General features: G+C 35.8%; 1 protein-coding gene across 5 annotated transcripts in view; it reads right to left on the minus strand.

The window, feature by feature from the left end:
• The window catches only part of LOC128991483 (zinc finger and BTB domain-containing protein 41-like), a 278,309-nt gene that overhangs the window by 116,877 nt on the left and 135,035 nt on the right, over positions 1-26,397 (minus strand). For 2 of the 5 annotated variants that reach the window (XM_054414399.1, XM_054414396.1), the window contains one exon: positions 9,670-9,813. In XM_054414399.1, coding sequence (XP_054270374.1) covers positions 9,670-9,813 — 144 coding nt within the window. Of the gene's footprint in view, positions 1-9,669; positions 9,814-10,355; positions 10,527-12,495; positions 12,545-14,521; positions 14,616-18,299; positions 18,756-19,461; positions 19,642-26,397 lie in introns of those variants that run through there. The other 3 variants (XM_054414397.1, XM_054414401.1, XM_054414400.1) reach the window with 3 other exon arrangements.

The raw sequence follows: 26,397 nt of genomic DNA on the forward strand, positions 1-26,397 counted from the left end.
TTGTGTTTTTGTCTGCAATGGGTAGAATCGTGACACATAAAAAGGGTGAAATTTTCCATTACTAAGTAGAGGACATAGTTATTTAACAGGATGAACAACAGCATTGTTGTGGTGGAACTTTTGACAGAACAAACTTACTTAGCTGTGAAAATGACATAGCATATCTGTCAAAAACTGTTTCTTAATCACTCACAGTTATAACAAAACATAATTAATAATTGTCATACCGTTTTTAGATTCCTGCAATTAACTTTGAAATCCTAAATATAAATGTGTTGCTGCCAGTTTTTTGGCTAGTTTTTTATATCATTCCCTATAAAACCACAGAAGACCTTGATGTCTCGGCCAACCAGGTAAGGTCTATGATTTGCCGAAACCACAGAATGATACTAGCATAGACAAAAAGAATTAAATATAGACAGTCAGCCGTGCTGCGGTTACCATAGGTTCTGGCGCACACCGCTGGGAGTGCCATGTAGTTACGGCGTACCTATGGTAACCACAACACGGCTGACAGTCTATATTTAAGCTTAAAAGGGTATAAATAATATATAAACATTATTATTATAAAATTATCAATATAAAAATAATAATAATTTCTAAATATATTTAAACTTACCCTTTTCCAAATATCAGTTGATTGTGGAAAACTATTTTCTCAAAGATGTTTTTGATCCACGGTCAATATTTCTCTTTCACAGGATTTCAGTAAAAATCACAATAGGCCTACATGATTTAGCATTCATCCAGACCGTTTTAAGTGATTGGTCTTTTACTGTGTTTTGACTGTTTTGTTTGTTGACGTCTTCAGACTTCTTATCTTCTCACGGCCATCGATTAACTTATTTTGCCAGACCACTGAGTATCGTTTTTGGTTTACTTATTAGTTATTCAATTGTGTTTTAACTAACATTCAAGGAGGTTAAAAACTACAAAATTAAGGAAGGAAGATTTTTCACTTTTTCACTAGGCAGCGGTGGCCATTCACAAGCAATAACATATGAAATCTAATGTTTCCTATGAGTACCTTTTGCAGGTAAAAACAGAAATTCCATAAATGCACACAATGCGGTGCATATCATTTATAGAGAAATAAGAAAATTCCAAGATGCTCAGGTTCATTTATTAAAAAACTCCCCGAATTACAGACAGTTTTTTGCTTGGACCTAGCCAAGGGGTCTGCAGGGCTTTATGGCCGCCTCTTTTAATTCTTAAGTAGATATATAACTTTTCCTCCAACACCTGAGTGGTCAGTAAGCTGTTATGTGATTCCTCCTAGGAAACCTATCTTGCACCTTTTAGAATGAAGCTGTTTAAAAAATAAAATACCCCCGCCGCAGCAAACCTGCAGACTAAGCGAATTTCCATTTGCCTGATTTGATTTTCAATTGAATCCATTCAAATAACATTAGGTTTAAAGAGTACATAGGTTTGCTGCCTACAGGGTAATAAAGTGTGTTTTATTGGTAAAATATGAATAGCTTAGTATAAAATAAATAGATTGGCCAAGTTTGATCCAAATATATGCATAAACAATCTAACTACAACAGTTTACATATTCTCTATAAGAATAACATGGGAATTTTTAATTTACAGTTTTCTCCGCAACCAATAACCATACAAAAACACTTCAATATACTGAATTATTTGTTTTTTTAAGCTCCTTAAAATGGTCTAAAGGAAATTTGGGAAATGTTATGTTTTGAGGGTCAAAAATGAGAAAACCCGATTTTTACCCCATAAATCCCCCCATAAAACCCCGTTCCCATGGTCAGATCATGCTGGTTCGCGAACTCGTTCAAACAAACGTAGGTTTACACGTTTGTACCAAATTTTTTATCAAAATCGGATCATTTTTGCTCGAGTTATCGTGCTGATGGACATATATATATATATATGAATTTGAACGGACGGTGTTTTTGGCTTCTAGAGAAATCAAAATAAAAAAGTAAATCGGTCCCGGGACTAAGTCTTACTATGAGACCTACGGTAATAGCTTATTCCCTATAGGGAAATTCGCTAAAATAAACACTTTTTTATGATTTTCAAAAATTCCACTTATAAGTTTTTACGGCAGTAATAAAAAAATAATTATAATATTGAATGACCTAATTTGAACATTTTTTAACATGAAACTAATTGACAGGCCAGAAGTTGCAATAACATTTTTAACAATCTAATAGTTTATAGTATTATAATAAAAAAGAAAACAAAACCCCCCCCCCGCAGCAAACCTGCAGACTAAGCGAATTTCCATTTACCTTGTTGGATTTCTACTCCAATTTTTACTAAAATATTCCCTTAAAACTGTCTAATTTATTTCCTTTTTAAATTTATCCTAATTAATTTTAATGAGTACTTAGGTTTACTGCTACTGAGAAGGTAATGGGGTGTTTTTTTTTTATTGAAATGTTAATAGCTTAAAATGAAATAAACAAAATTGCCAAATTGCATTAAAATATATCCATAAACAAGCAAACTACAACAGTTTATTTATTCTCAGTAAGAATAACATGGCAATTTTAAATTAGGAATTGTTTTAATTATCTCCCTAACCGTTAGGCAGACAACAATGCTTCAATATCCTAAATTATTTTTTTTTAAGCTCTACAAAATTGTTGGGAAAGAAATTTTAAAATATTATGTTTTTAGCGTCAAAATAGGGGGAAAAACAATTTTTATACCATAAAACCCCTTTTAAATTCCTGTTCCCATAGTCCGATCATGCTGGTTCGCGAACTCATTCAAATAAATGTAGGTTTACTTGTTTGTTTGTGCCAAATATCATAAAAATCGGATCATATTTGCTCTAGTTATTGCACCAACTGACACACATATACATACTAGCATTGTCACTTCGTGACTTCAAAATCAGTGATATATTTTGATATGAAGTTGCTAAGGGTGAAAACGATTATTCCTCATCATATCCCTACTATTTTTCATTGTGTGCAAAATCTCTTTGAGGCAACTTAGAAAAATTACAAATACTAATGAAACATACTATGAAAACACAAAATCTAACAAAAGTCATGTTCTTTAGATTTTATACAAATAATACCATTACAATATTTTACTTGAATTCACTTAAACATCACTAGCTGTAACAATAACCCTATTTCCGAATGGATGTAAAAAAATTAATGTAAACTTAAAAAAGTTCAGATGATTGACAACAGAATTCAGCACAAACTCTGAAATTTTAAAAACCTAAAGGACGAAGAGCTTTTATGGGATATCATCCGAACACGCAAAAGGCACATCTAGAGGATAAGAGCTTTAAATTTTAACCGAATATGCCTATCAAAATAAATATTTAGTAGTCGATTTGCTGAATAAAAAAATCCATCAAATTGTTTTAATAGTTTGGATGGATAGATAAACCTAGGAAGGTTGAGCTTTTGAGAAAACTGTAAGTCGCACACCCATCAACCGCTATTGATTGAATAAAAGATCTTTATGTGAAACTTCCCCAAACAATTTTAGTTTTGTGATAAACCCTCTCCTAAGGGCAGGAACATCAATTAAAGTTGTACATGGCCTAATGTGTTTATAATCACATTTAAAACATTGAAGATACATCAGCGCAGTTCAATTTTGTTTCGTTTAGTTTGTTTGTTTACTTTTTCTTTGTTATTTGTTTACTTTTATTTATTTAACTTACTTCGCACTGGTAGAGTCGCATCTTAGATATGGCTTGACAGTGTGGGGAGGAACTTCAACAAAAAATATGAATCAAATTCTTGTCCTTCAAAAGAAAGCCATAAGAGCCCTCGCCAACCTTGTACCACCACAGACTTGCAGACTAGCATTCGTAAACCTAGGAATCCTCACAGTGGTGTCTCTCTACATACTTGAAACCATTAAGTATGTGAATGAAATAAACCCCCCAAGAAACCAAGACCTGCACCACTACAACACCCGTCATGGCTCCAAATTTGCACTACCAGTTCACCGAACAACTCTTTGGGAGAAAAAACCTTCCTACACCGGCTGCAAGCTGAGGAACCATCTACCTGACTACCTGAGAGACCTGACTGGCAACAAGCTACACCAGGAGCTGAAGAAGTGGCTAATCGCAAGACCCTTCTACTCAATAAAGGAATTTTATGAAAATTAACATGTACAATTCACTATTGTATTGACACTATTGTAATTCTTGACGAATTAACAATAAAGAATATTGTATTGTATTGTATTGTATTGTAACCATTTGGTTATACCATAATCAATATTGCATCAAGAGAAGTGACATTCCTTTTTTCTTATGATGTGAAATAGTGTTCAAACCCTTGAATTCTGTTTCAGTTGTTTTCTTGTTAGTTCAGTATATTTTTATTTCACATATATTGATTTCTATATCAGTAATTAATATATAAATATAAATTAGTTCTTTGGCCTTAATTTTCAATATAAATTATGTCAATTTTTGTCTGCAATGACATTTCAAACTTTCAAGTGGATTAACCTTATTCAAGCTGTAATTTTTATGTTTTTTATATAAGTAAATAAAGCATTGTCTGCTTTCAAATCTTCAAAAAGTATAAAAAAACACTCCTCTCTGCAATCAAAATGATTTTATGGGATGAACCACACAAACCCTTTTACACGGTTTTTGGTTGATAGCTTGTTCAACGTTTATAAGGTCCATATTTACTACACATTCATCATTCCTACAGCACAACACTGACTGAACTCTGAGCTTTTTAATTCCCTCACCACTCGAAAGTGATTTTACGCGACAAAAAAGTGTCAGCCGCTAGATATTGTGCGATTGTTGCGGTGCATGAAACCGGCCTTATGTCTTTCAACTGGGAAAGAAACACATCGGTAAAGTATTTTTCTTTGTAACATGGACATTAAAAATTGATTTACATCAAGAATAAGCGCTTAATCCTCCAGCAGGGAAAAATCAGCATATCTTCATCACCATTCTTGGCGAGGCACGGGCAGAACAACTTGTGTGTATATATATATTAATTTGAACGGATGGTGTTTTTTGCCTCTGGTAAGATCAAAACAAAAAAGTAAATCGGTCCCGGGGTTACTATAAGACCTACGGCAATAGCTTATTCCCTATATGGGAAATTGGAAAATTCGCTAAAAAAAGAGCAAAGTCAGATAACCCATGGAAACTTTAACCACAGACCAATCTATATACATAGTTGAGATAGGTAGTGATATAGTGGCCATAGCCACATATGAGCCAAACCCCTATGCCTCCTCTGAATTTCTTCTCCAAGCCTAATCCCCAACGACTAACTGTAATCAAACCCTGTACTTATATTATATTTCTTACTTGATTTAGACAAGAAAAATATAATACTGTTATACCATGATGATCCATCCAATAGTTAAGCTTTGGACCAAACTGAGCGTATTTTAACCCAACTATACATAAGGATGTCGAGTGTAGAATGGAGTGAGTGAGAAGCGTTGTGTCACATTGTTGCTGACTAAGACCAGCTGTTCTTTGGACAGGACCATTTACCTAAAAGTAGGGATGTTTATTTTGATTTCAAAATTTGGTTGTCAGTTTACCGAGAATGCATGTACAATATAGGTTTTGGTTTATCAGTTGCTTTGCAATAATTTCCCTGTAATCACAAAGGAGGTTCAAAATGTTGCTGCAATCGCAGGAGATGATTATGATGTCTTTACAAACGAGGTGGAGGTGGATGTTCATAAATTTGCCACAATCGGAAGATATGATGATGATGTCTTCCCCATCGCGGGAGATGTTGATCTTGCCCTGCTCACAGGAGACAATGATGGCGATTGCCGTGATCAAGGTTTTTAAGTCCTGATATCCTTTATTGTATTATTAGGCAAGCTTGATTCTTGAAAACCTTTTTTCTCAGCTCGTGTGCATTGCAGGGAAATTCTACGCATACTGTTTAGAAAGATATTTTCCTGTAGATGTAGAGAATTCCTTTATAAATTAAAATAGCTCAAAATAATCACAAAAAAAGGAATTACTAGGTGGTGTTCGCAGAGGCATCCACAAAATTGAGCGGAGTCATCAAGGGTTTATATTATATTGTTTTGGTCATACTGCAGTAATACCAGTCGTTTTTAATGCATGCGTTGCGGGCCTGAAGTAGCATTTTTACTCTTTAGGAAATAAAAATAGTTTTTATCCTCTATGGAGTAAAAATCTGCTGTTGTCAACTCAGTTGTAAATTACTATTATAAACGATTGCATGTATCGAAATATGTATCGATTCGTGCTTCGTAATTATTTTGACCTAGTCTACAGTCTCTTCCCATTGTGTTTTAGCATTGCAGATACATTAATCCATTCCCACACTCAACACGCTCACCTTTACTACTTCCTTCACCACCACCTACGTCGTGGACCTATTTCCCTCTCTTCCCATAGCATTTTAGGATTACAGATACATTAATGTAATTGCCAAAGACAGTTCCCACACTCTGCACTGCAAGCCTTACTACTTCCTTCACCATTGCCTACGTCATAGACTTGTTTCCTTCCCTTCTCATAGCATTTTTGGATTAAAGATACATCAATCTAACTGCCATAGACGGTTTTCACACTATGCTCATACTTTACTACTTTCTAAGCAATTTCCTACATCGTGGACCTGTTTTCATCACTTTCCATAGCAATTTAGTATTTTAGATACATTAATATAATTGCCACAAACATTCCCCACACTCCGCACTGCTAGCCTTTACTACTTCTTTCACCATTTTCTATGTCGTCGGGATGCTTCCATCCCTTCTCATAGCATTTCAGCATTGCAGATACATTAATCTAACCGCTACAAACGGTTTCCAGTTCCCACACTCCACACTGCTCACCTTACTACTTCCTTCATCTCTTCTTACGTCGCGGACATGTTTCCCTCTCCTCCCATAGAATTTTAAGATTGTAGATACCTTAATCTAATCGTCATAAACAGATCCCACTCTCCGGACAGCTCACCTTGACTACTTCCTTCACCACTTCGTACGTCTCGGACCTTTTCTCTCCGTTCCCATTGCATTTTAGGATTGCAGATCCCATAATGTAATCGTCATAAACAGTTCCCACACTCCAGACTGCTCGCATTTACTACTTCCTTTACCACTTCCTACGTCATGGACCTGTTTACCTCCCTTCCCATAGCATATTAGGATTGCAGATACCTTGATATAATCGTCATAAACAGTTCCCACACTCCGGACAGCTTGCCTTGACTACTTCCTTCATTACTTCCAACATCGTGGACCTGTTTTTCTCCCTTCCCACAGTATTTTATAATTGCAGATACCTTAATCTAATCGTCATAAACAGTTCCCACACTCCGGACAGCTCGCCTTGACTACTTCCTTCATCATTCCTACGTCGTGGACCCGTTTTCTTCCCTTCCCATAGAATTTTATGATTGCAGATACCTTATTCTAATCGTCATAAACAGTTCCCACACTCCGGACAGCTTGCCTTGACTACTTCCTTCGCCACTTCCTACGCCACGGACCTGTTTCCCTCCCTTTCCATCGCATTTTATGATTGCAGATGCCTTAATCTAATCGTCATAAACAGTTCCCACACTCCGGACAGCTCACCTTGACTACTTCCTTCATCATTCCTACGTCACGGACCCGTTTTCCTCCCTTCCCATAGCATTTTATGTTTGTTGATAATCTTAATCTAATCGTCATGAAAAGTTCCTACACTTCAGACTGTTCGCCTTTACTACTTTCTTCACTACTTCCTACGTCACGGACCTGTTTACCTCCCTTCCCATAGCATTTAAGGATTGCAGATACCTTGATCTAATCGTCATTAACACTTCCCACACTCCGGACAGCTTGCCATGACTACTTCCTTCACCACTTCCTTCGTCGTGGACCTGTTTTCCTCCCTTCCCACAGCATTTTATGATTGCAGATACCTTAATCTAATTGTCATAAACAGTTCCCACACTCCGGACAGCTCGCCTTGACTACTTTCTTCATCATTTCCTACGTCGCGGACCCGTTTTCCTCCCTTCCCATAGCATTTTATGATTGCAGATACCTTATTCTAATTGTCATAAACAGTTCCCACACTCCGGACTGCTCTTCTTTAATACTTCCTTCACCACTTCCTACGTCGCGGACCTGTTTCCCTCCCTTCCCATAGCATCATAGGATTGCAAATACCTTAATCTAATGGTCATAAACAGTTCCCACACTCTGGACTGCTCGCATTTACTACTTCCTTCACTACTTACTACGTCACGGACCTGTTTACCTCCCTTCCCATAGCATTTTATGATTGCAGATACCTTAATCTAATCGTCATAAACAGTTCCCAAACTCCGGACTGCTCGCCTTTACTACTTTCTTTGTCACTTCTTACGCCACGGACCTGTTTTCCTCCCTTCCCATAGCATCATAGGATTTCAAATACCTTTATATAATGGTCATAAGCAGATTCCACACTCCGGACAGCTCGCCTTGACTACTTCCTTCATCACTTCCTACGTCGCGGACCCGTTTTCCTCCCTTCCCTTATAGTTTTTGGAATGCAGATACCTAAATCTAATCGTCATAAACAGTTTCCACACTCCAGACTGCTCACCTTTAGTACTTCCTTTACCACTTCCTACGTCACGGACCTCAAGCTAGTGTCGTCATTTGATTATATTTATGATTCATACCGTTTCTGTTCTAATATCTATGGAATAATGCTATCAGTTATTTCTTTATCTACTGCATTCAAAGTCAACAGCTGATCATATGTCTTTGTTTATGTGTCAAATACTGCTTCCATAAGGATTACATTGAAACTTTGAGACCCAGTGGGGCGGATTCCTGAGAGTTATTTTTAACGCCATATAGATGTTGGCACTCACCGATATGGTCTTTATCACCATCCAAAATTTGAAAACGATTGATTCAGCCGTCTAGGAGGAGTTTGCGTATTACGAAATGCATAAAAGTCGACGTTTAAGAGCTTCGCTCGCTCCGCTCAAAAAATTTAGAAAAAATGTGCATGGGCTTATGGATTGCCATGCTAATGACGAAATATTTAAACAGAAAATTAAAACGAATGGAAGAAATTCCAATCACATGTTTTATTTACAATATGGTAATAGAGAAGTTTGCACAACACATATTTTTGGTCGAATTTGCGACCATGGGGCGACCTCTAGTTATAAATGCACACTACACCAAATTAATACTCACTAAAATGCTACTACTCCTTTTCTACAGGCAGCTATTAATAGCCTACAATATCAAAGTTCAAAGTTTATAAGCCTAAAACATTCCTAAATATGTGGACCATCTTTGTGATTAATTTTGGGTATATCAATTTAGTACTTTGGTCGCGAGGGCCACACAGGCAGACAACACCTCAATTTTATAAAACAGTAGAACCTTGATAACAAGACTCACATGGGGATTGTAAAATAAAACCATTTGTCAAGGTTGACTTCTTATCAAGGTGTGTAATAGCATGTGATTAGGGGTAAAATAAAACTAAGGAGATTTGAAAATGCCACTTGTTTTTAAGAGTGACTTGTTGTTATCGAGAGTCTTCTTATCAAGGTTCCAGTGTAGTATAGATTTTGACTTTTTAGCTGACATAAAAAACTAATCTGAAAAGGGTTGAGTCCAAACATTATTATAAACTAACTGAAATGGACTTTATGACAACTCAACATGATGTCTTACCTCTTCTGAGTCTGAATCTGAAGATAGTGTTTGAATCTCATTTGATGTGGCTGCTACTACTGGCAAGGTCTTACTTGTGGTATTTCTTCTTTTTCTCTTTGGAGAATGACTCTCGCTACTGTCACTTTCAGATTCAACAGTCTCCTGGAAAAATTATATTTTATTATTTAAATAACAGGTGAAATGTGGAAAGTGTGCTCTGCTGGATTTGTCAAATGTTTCTTGGCGATAAAGTAGTATTAATTTCATTTCGCTGTTGCCGATCGGACGATGAACATGTACATTTTCATGCTAGATTACATTATTTTTTTAAACTGCACTTGGATTTGTGGGATTAGATGTTAGGATTTAGTTTGGGATTCAACATCACTAGTTGCCAACAAATCTGCAAACAGTTTTTATGACTGATTTCATTCTAAATACAATATTGTTTTCAAATATTTTTTTATTATTAGAATTCATTTTACAATCTGTTCATAAGCATATGAGAACAATAAGTAAAATATTTGACAACAAATGGCAGGAAGCATCTGTTCATCAAGGCATGTCAAAAATGTGATCAATCATTTAAAGATTTAAAGAAATCTGTAGCCCAGGTCCAACACATGAGCATCACTTTTTAGTCTGGAAATACACTGACTATAGTCCAGCAGATTAAATAAAAAATCAGCTCATTTGAAACTGACCTGAGGTGTAGAAATCTCATAATCGGATGGATTAGGCTCAGCAACCCTGGACTCTACTAAGTCTTGAAAATTTTCTTCAGGTTCCTCTGTGTCCTGCTCAGATTTGACTTTCACATCACTGTTAGGGTTTGCGCTGTCTTTCAGAAGATCATCCACCAAGATGTTAAAATCCTGATATCATTAGATTTTTGTAATTTTCAAGATATGAAATGGTTAGAATATACATTATATATATATTATATGTACATATTGTACATAATGATCTTTGTAGATACTTAGACACCAACCAATATTATTTAATGGTATGAATATAATATTTGTTTATTCTTCAAAAGCCTTTGAGTAGACTTTTAATAGGTAGTATTTAAAGTGTTATAACATTATGGCTCAAAAAATATTGTTCAAACAAACCACTGTTTAACGATAAATGCCAACACAGAGGGCCTAAACAAATAAGGTAGCCATAAGGTAGCAAATCAGTAAAATGTTCAATTTGCTACCTATATTGTTTCTACCTGACAGGAAGCTGAAATTTTCACATGAAGTGTTTTCATAACCTATTTTTAAAAATGTTGTAAGGTCTTTAAGCTTTTGGTACATACTGGACTTACTTATTTACTTCTGTCTAGGAATATAAAATTAAACATCTTTAACCTCTTTGTGGGAAACCCTGTATACTATTCAATAAACAATTGGTAAATATACCTAATGGAAGCAGTGGTGTAGTCATAAATTTTTAAGTCCAAGAAGCTGCCAATGGTCTAAAAAAACAAAAAAAATAAAAACAGATTACCGAGAAATATTTAGGTGTTTTTGGGAAAAGCAGAGTGTAAACAAACGTTCCCGCTCACTATACCATTGAACGGAAATAAGTATAATGAGGATCGTTTGGAACTAAAAATTGTCTACAACAGTAAATTATATAGTTTAGGTTCATGTTTTAGGCCTGGTTCCAAAGGATGCGGAATCTCCGCCGTGCGGTGCGATTTTTTCCGCTGCGGAATTAAAACGACACTGGTTTAATGGAGTTCCCATGTGTGCGGTTCCACTGACTTGCGATTCCGCATCCCGAAATTTCCGTTCCGCATGGCGGAGAAATCATACTGGTCTGAGAGCAGTAGCAGTGCGGATTCCGCCAGCGGAGAAGAGCCATCAAATATTGTGACCGTCAGTTTCATTATGTCTTGTGCTGTAAAAAGAGTTATGGATGAACGTTTTTCTTCGACCAAAGAGGAAGAACTTGTCGAGTTGGTGTCTCAACATGATGTGGAAATCGCATGTCAGTGGATTTCTGAGAAATTAGCCAAGACGTATGCACACAATCACACCAGAATACATTCAATGATAAAAGTAATGGTTTTTTTAGGTCACGTTTACCTATACACAACATTTGAGCCAATTATAAGTAATACCTATAACCGCAACACCGACTTTCAACAAACTAACTGCTTAAATAAATCATTATAATACGTTATAATATCCTGAGACGGTTGGGTATCAAGTGTTGAACGGGATCTGATCGTGATTGGAACCCCTTAAGTTTCGTTAAATAAATAGCAAAAATATTAAGTATTGGTACATACCCTAGTGTAACCGCTAGTTTCATCTCGGCATTCAATGGTTGTTTGTCTCGATTAGTAGCGTTGGTGGGTAAGTCATCTTTGATGAGATCAACCAAAAAGAAAAATTGGTCTTTTGACACACGGAAGTACTTAGTTTCGTTGTAAACTAAATTATTACGAACCAGAATGTTATACGCCTCTTCACTGTCCCGATTCTTAAATATGTCACTTCGGTCACTGCGACTTGACACTAACAAAGATAAAAGATCGACAACATCATCATCAATGTCATCATATAGCATCAAAGTTAAAAGGGCTTTCCTCTTTCTATTCATACTCGTCGCTAGTTTGGACAGAACTGAATCTCCGCAACGTTATTTTCGCAGTCTGTAGAACCACCCCTCTGATTTTTCGCTGCGTAATTTTCCGCTGCGAAAAATTACGCACCGCATGGCGGAGATTCCGCATCCTGTGGAACCATAGCTTTTGGTATGATAACAAAACACACACCCATTTTTCTTGGTGATCTTGGTTTTTTGGCAAAATAGTACGGTCTAGAGAACAGGCAAATTACTTACTTGTGACATATGTTGATTTTCATCCTTGACTTTCTCTGTAATAGGTTCCCTGTAAAAAAAACAATAAAACAGTAAGATGAGTTCTGGTCTGGAAATTGGAGTGACATATTGTATATAGATCTGGCATTGATTGAATTGTTAAAATCAATAGGAGTTCTAACTAAAAGCAAAGGAAAAACTGAGAGCACCTTAAATAAATGGATACTAGGAGCTCCTTCATTCTTATGGATTAGTGAAGCGTTTAGAAGCTTTCTTGGATTAAACCATATACAAAAAGAATTAAATATAAACTGTCAGCCGTGCTGCCGTTACTATGGTTACCATAGGTTTTGGCACACACCGCTGGGAGCGCCATGTAGTTAAGTAGCGCTAAAGACATAACTATATGGCGCTCCCAGCGGTGTGCGCCAGAACCTATGGTAATCGCAGCACAGCTGACAGTCTATATTTAATTCTTTTTGTCTATGATTAAACTAATGCCCATGAGCAGCATGGAGAATTGAGAGAAAGCCGTAAATCAACTTGCAGGATTTGTCAAAGTTCAAAGACTGGTTGTCAGCATAATCCTTTCGATTGCAGAACTAGTGAATTAATATTATTTTCAACCGGGCTGGTATGCGACTCCTATTACAATTGTGATGAAACATAAGTTGGCTTGGAAGCAATAAAAATACGTTGGGAAAATCGTTCAGTGAAATGTTATACAGGAAGGATATGGTTAGAACATAGGGAAGTTTTAAGTCTATCAAAGTTAGGTCTAAAGAGGTTACAATAAACGACTTAAAAAGAAAATTAGTAAACATATTATTCATTGTGCAAGAAACAAGAAACCATATAGAAGCTATAACCATTAAGAAACCATATCTTGCATTAAATGAATCACAAAACTAAGATTTCTAAACTAAACCACAGAACCTACTAGACAGTGAAATGTTTATGTGTGTGATTTATCAGTGATACAAGTAAGCTAAATCTCTATTTTCTTATTGAAAGTTGAAGTGAAAAATTATTAAATTGCTGCATTAAATAACTCAAATTTACGGATACGAGTACACAAATACGAGATACAAGTACAGTGCAACTTAGCGGCGAGTGTCAACGGCAGCAAGGGCAGGGCTAGGAGTAGCGCAGGTGCGGCGAGGTGCGGTATTCTACTTTTTCATTGCTCTCTATGAAGCCATAATTTTAACGATAAGTATTGTTATTTACGTAAGTATTGATTTTAAAGCTAATTAGATTATCTGTAGGTTTGGTCAAAATGTTTCTTCCTACAGTGAAACTATAAAAAGATATAATTGGTTAAAGAAAGTTTTTGTAATTAGCAGACTAGCAGAGTATTTTTTTGTATGTATATCAGTATTAGGCCTACGGTTAAACTATGCTATATACAAAAGAACTATTATCCAACATAAATTGTTCGCCATATTGTTAGGTGTAATATACAAAAAAAGAATCTCGTCTGTAACTTTTGAGTTACGAGTATTTATCCAAAGTAGTGTCTACTGTACTGCTCTTGCAATGTTTGGGAGTGGGTTGGGGAGAGAAACCAAGAGGGGTGGGGACTTTGAAATTTTTTACTGTCTACTTTGTTTACTAACATCCTACAAAAATTCAACTTTCACCTAATTTAGTAAGTCGGTGGCTTGGTCGGTAGCGTCTCGGACTTCGGGCCCACGACAGCGATGTCGTGGGTTCGGATCCTGGTCACCGCCACTAAAATTTATCAGTACAGTTCACCTCACCGGCTCACTCCTTGCTTTGCTGTAAACGTTCCACGCACGGGCGGTTAGTCTATGTGGACGGGCAAATGCAAGGTCAAAAGAGGCCGCCAACCTCTTTAAAAAAAAAAAGAGGGGCAACGACACAAAACCCTCATTGACTGGGCTAATTTATCTTAAACTCGAGAGTTTAGACTGATCCCTAAATATAAACATGCAACAATATCAGAAACATTGATGATGGCTACAAAATTGTACTTAATTACAACCACTTTTTAACATTTAAAACAAAAATAAAATAAAATTACCTGTGATCTTCATTGCAAGTTGATTCTTCCTGTGGAGGCCAACTGCTCTTAACGTTTTTGACACATTCTTCGTCATTAGGTTCTCTTTTTGGCACTGAAAATAAAAATGTATTAGCCCAAAGGCTGATATATTGGAGAAAGGAACCAAACTTGCACTTGAACTATTTATGCGAGTACAACTCAACAAATAGGCTGAATGCTAGGCCTAATCCTATTCCTAACGTGGAACTGAAAGTCAACTGTCACTTGGGCTTTTGGTAGATCAGTGCTGTTGGTGCAGAAGACTAGTAAATCTGTTTAATGGCCAAATAAACATGTCTCTCCAGCCAGAAGACATACCAGTACAGTAGATTCAGGGTTTGAATTTTTTCTTGGTCAGGTTTAATGTAAAGCTCATTTGGAGTTCACCTGCCTGTAGCATAGCTTGGCGGGAGAGGCCTACGTGACATGATTTTGATACTTTTTGCTTAGCCATACAATACTGAGTGTGTATGTGTGTGTGTCCACTAAAAACTGAAAGAAAAAATGTTCTGCTTTTTAAAGGTTTTTCACAATTGGAAAACATGGTAAGTTATAGCAGTAGCTTGTGGTAAGAGGCAACTAAAAGAGCTATCTAATAGCGCACCCATTCTTTTAGCGTCTCCTCTACATACCACAATTTTTGTTTTTGTATCAGGGTAGGTAGGTTAATTGAATTAATTATATTTAATATTCCCGAATTAAAAAGTTATATTATTATTTTCTTCTTAATGTTTCAATATTTCTTGTTAAAATCATTAGCTCACTCTGGTATATTCTCTGGGGGAGGGGCTCTTCTAAGGCAACTGATTGTCTTGTACGTCCTTGGTTGTAAGAGAGCGCAGGACACACAGAGTATGGCCGTGAATGGGTTGAACCAGGTTACATTCTCACAATGACAACAGCACAGCATAGGGGGGGAAATATTTCAAGCAAACATGTCAGACGACAATGATAAACACTTATCTGTTTTCTAAATCTTCTATCTGTTAATGAATTCTCAAGTAGCAATAATCCCCTGATAAATTATGGTCAATCTAATTTTGTATAATTCTCTATAGGCCTACAAAACAATCAAGATCTAAATTGACGACAAATATTTACATTGATGATTCAAACTTAAGCCAAGTATAGAGTATACAGAATTTCTCGGATTGATATAGGATCAAAACTTAATTTAGGATACTGTAAACATGTTGAGCCCATTAATTGGTAAAATGTCAAAAGGTCGAAAAGCCCTGCAAAAAATGTCAAGGATGTGTGATACTGATATGTTAAAAACCATTTATTTTGTATAGATAAATGTTCACATGTCCTATTATATGGTAGCCTAGGTTGTAGCAATTTATGGAGGAACTACTAAGAAAAACTTAGACAAAACTCATCAACAAAAAATACCCCCGATGCAGCAAACCTGCAGACTAAGCGAATTTCCATCTACAGTACCTGGCTGGAATTCTAATAAATTATTCCCTTAAAATTGTCAGATTTAAATCCTATTTAATATCATTAATTTTTTATATGATGAACTTTCTTAGGTTTGCTGCTACTGGGAAGACGATAAGGTGTTTTTTTATTTAAATATTGATAGCTTAGTACGAAGTTAACAAATTTTCCAAATTTCATTTTATTGTCCATAGACAAGCAAGCTAATACAGTTTATTTATTTTCATTCGTCACCCCTTCAACCCAATTCACCAAACAAAGTTTCATAGCCAAACTTTGAAATAAAATATAAGTTAGTTTTCAAAAACATACAATGTTTATGGTCTAACCCTAAAATATTTACTCTATGTACAAAAAACCTTACGTTGATCATAGGCAACAGCACACAACTAAACCTCACTAACCTACATTGCTGGTCTGATAGCTGAATACATCACATAGCCTATCCACTGCTACCGGTACCTAAATAATAAAAACATCTGTTGCCAAACATACAAAGTGGTACTATAAGAAAGCTTATGATTTCTACTTTAAAATAGTGAAAAAATCATGCAGAAATTATTAAAATTATACAAACGGTGAGCATTTACGTGAACGCTTGCTACATGCATCGGAATTTGAACTTTGACAGTTTGTTCACAAATGGTGTAAAAATGCGTCAGAAATCCGACGTGTAACAGAGAGAGGGATATACTAATTCAGGCCTAGGCCTAAACTTATTTGTTTTTTTAGCTCAACAAAATGGTTTGAAAATAAATTGAAAAATTAAAGTTTTTGCGATGAAGGATGGGAAAATCTTATTTTCACCCCAAAAATCGGATGAATAAAATCGGATCATTGTTGCTCGAATCGTGCTAACAGACACACAGGTATGTAGAAATATATATATGGATTTGAAAGGATGGTGTTTTTGTCCTCTTGGGACCTCAAAACAAAAAGTAAATCGGTCCCTAGTCCAGATCTTACCATGAGTACCTATTACGGTAATAACAAATTACCTATAGGCTACAGTATGCGATATTCGCTAATAGCCAATGTTGGCATTTTTTACACTCTAGGCCGACTCTAGGCGGTTTTTAGAACCAAATAAGTTAAACTTAGTGATGTGATGTGTTGAGTTTATGAGTCGAGTTGACTCAAGTCAAGAGCCAACTCGAGTCAACTCATCGACCTCGAGTCATCGGGTCGACCCGAACTTGTCAGATTGAAGTTGATGATAACTTACCAATGAATACTGAGTTGAGTCTGACTGGAGTTGAGATAACTTAGTTGTGAGTCTAGTTGGACTCGAGTCAAGGAAATACCTAACTTACTGGACTCGTCACATCACTAATAAGCCTAGTCGCCCAAAAATGGGATTTTTTGCACATTTAAACTACTATAATAACTTACTGAACTTATACTAGGCCTACTTACTTATGTTATATTGCATTTTTTGCCTTATCTACCAAAATTGGACTAGGCCTAGCCTACCTATTTCAAACACTTTTTACCTTTGGCACTTTTGGGAGAAACACCGGGTACAGTTTCTTCATTGGGCTATGCTAAAATAATATCAATTGAAACTATTGAATAAAAGAAAAGGCCTAGGCCTATTGTTTAATAATCGATATTTTTACTAGGCTACATCAATAATATAATTAAACTGTCATAACCTAACCTAACCAACCAAAGTTGCTGATGGTGAAAAAATCCATTGAAGGTTTAAACTTAGGCTACTAATTGAATCAATAAGATTCAATGTGTAGGCCGATTAAGTAGCATAGTCCAGTTAAGAAACAGTAAGTTTTTACCCGAACTCTTTTTTGGCCTCTTAAGGTAAGTGCTGTGAGTTAACTTTGCTCTTGCTGCAACTAATAGCCTACTGAAACAATCTATTCTAGTACATCTCACCTACATTGTCAACCTAGTATTAGTTACAGGTGTTTTCCCAAATTGTTTGAAGCAATCAATAATTAGCCATATTTTTAAGAAAGGTAGCAGAGATTTACCAGAGAACTACAGACCAATTGCTATTGTCCCCATTATAAGTAAGATAATCGAAACTTGTTTATTTAGGCAAATGTATGATTATTTTACAAGTAACAATTTGCTTAGTACTAACCAATTTGGTTTCATGCCTAATTCTTCAACTACCAAGGCTGTAGAGAGCATTGTAGATTATATCCTCAATGGTTTTGAAAACAATTTTGCCACAGGCTGTAGTATGTTAGACCTAAGTAAAGCTTTTGATATGGTTTCACATGTTATTCTTTGCAGGAAATTGGAGTATTATGGTATTAGAGATAAGGAACTAGCTTTAATTAGAAGTTACCTTAGCAATAGATCTCAAGTAGTTAAAGTCAATAATGTTTTTTCTCAACCAAAGTCAGTATTAGCAGGTGTTCCACAAGGCTCGGTCCTTGGGCCATTCTTATTCTTAGTTTTTATCAATGATTTTGCTGTAAATGTTCCATGTTTTTCTGTTTTATATGCTGACGACACAACTATTCTTGAAAAAGGTGTAAATATCCATAATGTTTTAAAGCAGCTTAGTTCCTCAAAAGATTGCTGCAAAGTTTGGTATGGTGCAAACTACCTACTCCTGAATGAAAATAAAACTGAAAACATTCTCTTCACACTCAAAAATAGTATTAGTCATGAATATGAAGATCTTTTAAAACCTGTTAAGCTGTTAGGAATTGTGTTAGACAGCAAGTTAACCTGGAGTAGCCATATTGACCTTGTATGTAAAAAACTTGCTAGAGCTACTTGTTTAGTGAGGAAACTCAAACAGTGTGTCAGTTCTGAGGTATTATTAATGGTCTACTATGGTGTTTTCAATTCTCATTTGAACTATGGCCTGCGCTTATGGGGAAATAGCGCTGATGCAAAAAGAGTATTCATATGGCAAAAGAAAGTCATTCGTTGCATAGTAGGCTTAGAAAACAATCAAGAACATTGTACAGATAGTTTTATTTAGTCTTAAAATAATGACGTTACCATGTATGTATATTTTTTGTAATCTGGTTTATGTTAAGGAAAATATAGTTAATTTTAGTGAACAATGTAATCAACATGAACACAGCACGAGAAACAAACATAATCTTGTAACACCTTACATTCGCCTTCACAAATCATTTAGAAGTCACAGTTACCAGCAATTTTTGTTATACTTTATTTTTATTTAACAAGTTACCATTAGTTGTAAGAAATCTACCTCTTGTAAAATTCAAAGAAACTATCTCAAACTGGCTAAAACAAAAAGCATTTTATAGCATTGAAGAATACCTTAAATGTACATTTCAGACTTAGACTAGAAACTTAAGATTTTTTGTACTAAAACTATTTGACGAAGCCTATTGTACGCTAATGTATTCCTGTACATTGTATTTAATGGCCAATAAACTTCTTGATTCTTGATTCTTCACAAATGGATAGGTTTTATGACCGTTTTATCCTATGGTTAAAGTTTTAATCTAAGGCATGCAACTCACCTAAAATAAACTGAATCTTATCTGTATCTGAAAATTTCTCTTCCACTTCCATGGCTGAATTAATTAAATAAATCACACAGGACAGACACAGATCAGTGAAAATAATGAAACTTTGTTGAGGTAGGCCTAACTAAGTAAATAAATATAGGCCTGGCCTAACCAAGTACTTAAAACTGCCTAGCCTAGTGTCAGTGTCAGTCAGTCAAGTCTAGTCAGCAGCACTCAGCAGATTGTGAGTATTGTGACTATTGTGAGTGAGTGACTTCAATGCGAATAAACAAAAACAAACCGAAAACAAACAAAACAATAACCGGTCGCATACTGGACTGGACTAAACTGGGAGTACGTGGACTGGACTGACTGGTATTAAGCCGGTCTCTCCCTCCCCCTATATGGAGAAAGTAGATATATGGGAGCACTGGAGAAAGTATTGTCATAGATAAAACATCCTCCTTGAGGATGAGGAGTACGTTTTATCTAGTACTAGTTGTACCCGCGGGCTTTGCCCCGTTTAACTCCATAAGTGAGCTCGTTCGCATGGCTCAATCACGTCCTGGTTGAAGTTCGTTCGCTACGCTCACTCACCTTTAGGTTGGAGCTCGTTCGCTGCGCTCACTTGCCTTCAGGTTAGCTCGTTCGCTACGCTAACTCGCCTCCAGGTTGAAGTTCGTTCGCTACGCTCACTTACCTTTTGGTTGCAAATTAGCTGTTGTCATAAATAATGTAAAAGAAATAATAGTGCTGCACCCTGTTGGTAATCCTTGTAACGTAAATGCTATTGAACACACTTGAACATCATAGAACAGAACCAACTTGTTTAATTGACACAGCTGTTATGATTCATTAATTCCATTTAAATATGAGTACTCAAGGTAAACATGGGAAACTCCAGAGCCACTGGGGCGGAGCCCGAGAGTCCGATCAGAGTAAAAACAGCTTAGTTTTCCTATTTAATGCCTAAAGAATCAGTGTACCAAATTTCAGCCTCCTAAATAGGAAGCAAGAGAATTAGTGATGAGTGAGTGAGTCAGTCAGTCAGTCAGTGAGGGCTTTGCCTTTTATATTTAAAGATTGTTTTCGTCAACATATTCAAAATGAGTTTGGAATGGATATATCCGTTTTGGGTCCCCCTGAACCCAAAAAAGTGGTTTTCGAAGTGATGTATGTGTACGTGTATGTGTCTGTGTGTCTGAATGTGTACAGAGCTACAAATCACATCTCTTGTAGTCCGATTTTGGTGAAATTTGGTATGTAGGTATTAATCCGTGGTATCTCCAAGAGTTTTTTTTTCATTTTTTTGAAATGTTTAAGAATACATAAAGAAGACTAAAGATTTCTTCAAAGAAAATAACTTCAAAGAGCTGAAAAAGGATCCAACGCAGAAGTACCAAAAAGAGCTGTCCGACGTCGTGAAGAGATGCACCAGAGTGATTACCGAAGAATGTTGGCAGAAGATGAACATCCTAAATTCCAGAGCGCCCGTGATGGGAGGGATCCCGAAAATACACAAGAAGAATGTACCCATCAGACCCTTAGTTAACTGTAAATGTGCTCCTACCTACAATGTTTCAAAATTGTTAGCAAGTAAGCTCAGCGATGATTTATAATTAGAATATATATACAATGTAAAGAATAGTTATGAATTTGTTGAACGTGTAAAGAACATAGATATAGATTCAAATAGTAGGCTAGTCTCATTTGATATCTCAAATCTGTACACCAACATACCTGTATCTGAAACTGTAGATCTTGTTAAATGTAGGCTTTTACAGACAATAGTTTAGACAATGAATATGTCAATCAGATTGTAAAATTGCTTGTGACTGTTTTGAAACAAAATTATTTTAGATTTAACAATAGATTTTACGAACAAACAGATGGTTTAGCTATGGGAAGTCCACTTTTGGCAATTTTGTCAGAAATATTTTTACAGCATCAGGAAAAAGAAATGCTAACGAATTTAAGAAAGAATCATGATGTAAAACTGTATGTTAGATATGTAGACGACATTCTTGTTATTTTTAGACAAGCCCAGGAACAAGAGCACAAAACGATGATGCATACACTTAACGGCCACCATCCGAACCTCACATTTACCAACGAGTTTGAAGAAAACGAAAAGATCAACTTCCTGGATCCCACTTAGCCAAGCCAATAGGAAGAGAGAACTGGACACCATTAAGAAGATCGCTCAAGTTAATGGATTTCGAACCAAGACAATAGAGGACATCGCAAGAAAGATGAAAAGAAAACTCAATAGACAGAGTACACTACACAGCAGAACAGCATTAGAAGAGATAAAAGAGGAAAACACCAGATATGTCACATTTAGCTACACGAGGACTACAACACAAAAGACTGCTAACAGATTCAAGAAATACGGAGTTTCGATAGCTTAGGACTCAGAACACCATGAGTAAAATACTGCATCCAAAAATAGAAGATTGTAACAGATTCGACGCATCGGGCATCTATAAAATCAATTGTAACGATTGTGATAGCTTCTACATTGGACAGACTGTGAACTTCGTCAACCGCTTCAAAAACCACATATCTGCATGGAGAAACAACAAAGCGGAAAGATCAAATGTCGCACAACACCTGTTACAAAATGGACACTCAATAGGAAAAATCGAGGATAATCTATGTATTTTGAAGAATTGTAAGAAGGGATTTGTGATGAATGCTTGGGAAGAATTGTACATGTATAAGGAAAAATGTAAAAATATAAATAAGTTGATTAATGAACAAGTAAATTTCGATTCCAGTTGTACTTTTAAAAATGTATTGGCCGGTGTTTCCGGTAGCCAATAGGGTATAAGTAGGGACGCCATTCAGGATTCTTGTCATTCGCCTATTGGGTCTGATGATGATTGGAGTGTCCAATCGAAATCGATCACCACTTACCATCTTTTGTAGTTTTGTATATTTACCGTCTTGTGAGTAACAGTATAAGCGTAAATATATGTTTTAAGTGTTATAAGACGTATCTTTTATTTACTTTCCGTAAATTTAATAACACGTACAATGCTGATCAAGAAGTTATTCACATAATCATCAATGAAAAAAACGAACAGCTGTTTGGATTTCTCTAGCTGTCACTGATATAAAAAAATTACAATTACAAGTAGTAGTAATGATTTACTACTATCATTATCATTACTAATTGTAATTGTAATTTTAATGCAATTGCAATTGCAATGCAATTTAATGTAATTGCAATTAGTAATGATAATGATAGTAGTAAATCATTACTACTACTTGTAATTGTAATTTTTTTATATCAGTGACAGCTAGAGAAAAATAATCTTGATCCAAACAGCTGTTCGGTTTTTTCATAGATGATTATGTGAATAACTTCTTGACCAGCATTGTACGTGTTATTAAATTTACGGAAAGTAAATAAAGATACGTCTTATAACACTAAAAACATATATTTACGCTTATACTGTTACTCACAAGACGGTAAATATACAAAAGATGGTAAGTGGTGATCGATTTTCGTTAGTAGGACCCTTGGTCCTTTATTATTTTTAATATTGTATGTAAATAAGTACCGCTCTTGAATATGTTATTGCACCTTTATACATATTTGTATTTGTTGTTATAAATTCCATCTTGTAAAAATTGTGCTTTCTCTCAACAAACACATCACACAAGTCATGAATCCACTTGATAAAGATATATGCGCTGGGTGTCTTAGGAAGGTCCTCGGTGGTGATGAAGGAATACGTTGCGATGGACCGTGCGATAGGTGGTTCCATCGTTAATGTGTTAGAATTTCTAAAACTGAATACACTTAACTATTCAGCAGCTCTCAAAATAAGTGGTATTGCACCAGGGTTGACTGTACAGCTAAATCTCCTCTAGAAAATCTTGTTGATGCTATTAACTCTCTCGTTGTGAAGGTAGACAGTCTCTCTGCTAAAGTTGATAAATTGGAACAGGTTCCGGAGGATACTAAGGCAATCAAGGCGGAACTCAGTAGCATACAAGAAAAACTTAACGCAATTGAGCCTCGCATTGATGCCTTGGATAGGCGAATATCAGCAGTGGAGGAACGGGACAAAGCAGTAGAAACAAAGATTGATGATATTGTTGGAGAACTTAATGAACGTGGTCTAAGAAGGAAGAATATTATAGCTTTCAATGCACCTGAGTCAAATAGTAATGACCCAAACACTGCAGAATCTCATGATCTGGATCTTGTTGCCTCCATCGTTAAATCAGTAGATGCGAATATAAACCACGAAGAAATCAAATTCTTCCGGTTGGGTCAGAAGAAAGCTGGAAAGTCCCGTCTTGTTAAGCTCATATTCCGCTCAGAGGATGATAAATTGAAAGTCATTAACAACTTTTCTGCAAACACGGCAAGTGTCACGTATCCTCTCTTAAAAGATATTAAACTTTCATGAGACCGTACTACACTTGAAATTAAAACCCTTAATAATTTGAGGAAGGAACTTGAGGATAGAACTGCAGTGGGTGAGCCGAACCTGACAATTAAATACAGAAATGGAGTTCCTACAATTACTACTTTGAAAGCTCATCCAAAAAACTAGTTAACCACGGCAATGCTAAGCTATATTATCAGAATATTAATGGGATTAGATCTAAGCTACCAGACTTTATGCATAATGTTAACACCAGTAATTATGATATTGTAATTTTAACTGAAACCAAGTTAGACCCTACGGTACACACGTCTGAGTTGGGTTTCTCAAATTTCAAAGTATTCTGTTGTGACAGATCAGCTTCGACAAGTAGTAAGGCTTCTGGAGGAGGAGTACCGGTACTGGTTGCTGTCCGTGCCGTTATTAAATCATGCATAGTACCTTCACCTTGCGAAAATATTGAATCGGTCTTTGTCATGGTTACTCTGAGCAAGTCTTTCTATTTTCTAATCTGTGGGGTATATTTACCATCTAATGAACAATTGTCTAGCTACAGTACATTCTGTGATGCCCTTGAACGGGTAACCTTGGACCCGAAAACTAAGTTTGATAATATTCTGATAGCTGGGGACTTTAACCTCATCAGTGCTGCCAACCCAGATGCTTCCAAAAATATTATATATGATACTGCTAATACTTTTGATCTCAAACAGTCCAACGTTGTATTTAATGATAAAGGGGCTATGTTGGATCTTGTCTTCTCCAACTTGCCTTGTACGGTTGAAAAGGCTACTGACCTCCTTGCTTACGAAGATAGATTTCATCCTGCTTTGGATGTTGATGTATTAACTCCTGCAGGGGCATTGAACAAATACATACGTAGGGGAGAATGTTGTACCTTTGACCAGTTTTCACTTAAAATTTTTTTGTAGGGACAGGAAAGCTCCAATTATTTTAAAAACAATCAACGATGATACTTAACTGTTTTATCCATGGATTAAATATTTTTTCCAGTTCCTTGTCATAAGTTTTAACCTATTTTTAGTAATAAAGAAAATTTGTTACATGGTGGTCAAAGGTTCAACATGCAGTAGTTGTACCTTTGACCAGCATATCGATTTCAGCCCAAAACAGGTAGAAAAAAACAAATATATATCTTACATGATAGTTTTAAAAATATAAAACCAGATACACAAAGTTGAACTTATTATTCATTTCGTCAAGATTAAAAAATGGCTTTTTTCTACTTTTTAGGATTAAAAGTCCACTGCAAAATTGAAAAATTCTCTTTGTGTCTATTGGCACCTGTAGGCTAGGCATATTAGGAATATAAGTGACAGTTAGAGGAAAGTTTAGGTACAGTCCTAATCATCACTTTTCTTTATGTTTTTTGGGTCGCTGAACACGAATATGAGGTTTTCTGACAGATATTTTGCCCGGAACATTGGTTATTTTGTGAAAAACCTTAAAATTTGGGCACTTTTTTTGGTTTTTCGGGCAAATCTCGGTAAGTATGGGTTTTTGAGAAAATCCTGCTTTGTGAAATTAAAGATGACAAAATTTACTACAAGTTTCCTGTATAATGTTTCTTTCTACGATGAACCGTTTCGCCACTAGAGCACACTAAAAAAGGCCAGAAGTACAACAAATTAAAAACATTGCTAAATGCTGCCGTTTTACATTACGTTTCCATGGAAACAACCCATGTTACGATAATTTTAACTATTTATTCATGATAACAAACTGAAACACACTTAAAAATACCCCCGCCGCAGCAAACCTGCAGACTAAGCGAATTTCCATTTCCCTGATTGGATTTACACTAAAATGTCTCCTTAGAAAATATCACATTTATTCCCTATTTAAATAAAAGTTTAACGAGTACTTAGGTTTGCTGCAACGGGGAGGGTAAAAAGGTGTTTTTTGTAAAATGTAATAATTTAGTATGAAATGAATGCATTTTCCAAATTTGATCAAAATATGTTCATAAACAAGCAAACTACAACAGTTTACTTAGTCTCCATAAGAATAACATGAGCATTTTAAATTTACAGATTTTTGGAATTTTCTCCGTAACCGTTAGGCATATAACAACGCTTTAATATACAAAACTATTTGTTTTTTTAAGCTCTACAAAATGGTATGGAAAGAAATCACTAAATTTTAAGTTTGTAGGGTCAAAAATAGGAAAAACCAATTTTCACCCCATAAAACACCCCATAAATCCCTGTTCCCATAGTCTGATCATGCTGGTTCGCTAACTTGTTCGAAAAAACGTAGGTTTACACGTTTGTCCCAATTTTCATCAAAATCGGATGATTTTTGCTCGAGTTCTCGAGTTACGGAAAAAATTCCAAAAATCTGTAAATTTAAAATGCCCATGTTATTCTTATGGAGACTAAGTAAACTGTTGTAGTTTACTTGTTTATGAACATATTTTGATCAAATTTGGAAAATGCATTCATTTCATACTAAATTATTACATTTTACAAAAAACACCTTTTTACCCTCCCTGTTGCAGCAAACCTAAGTACTCGTTAAA

Source organism: Macrosteles quadrilineatus, unplaced genomic scaffold (assembly GCF_028750875.1).
Source record: "Macrosteles quadrilineatus isolate MER2022 unplaced genomic scaffold, UCM_ALF_1.0 Scaffold_4__1_contigs__length_99947679, whole genome shotgun sequence".
Classification (NCBI taxonomy): Eukaryota; Metazoa; Arthropoda; class Insecta; order Hemiptera; family Cicadellidae; genus Macrosteles; species Macrosteles quadrilineatus.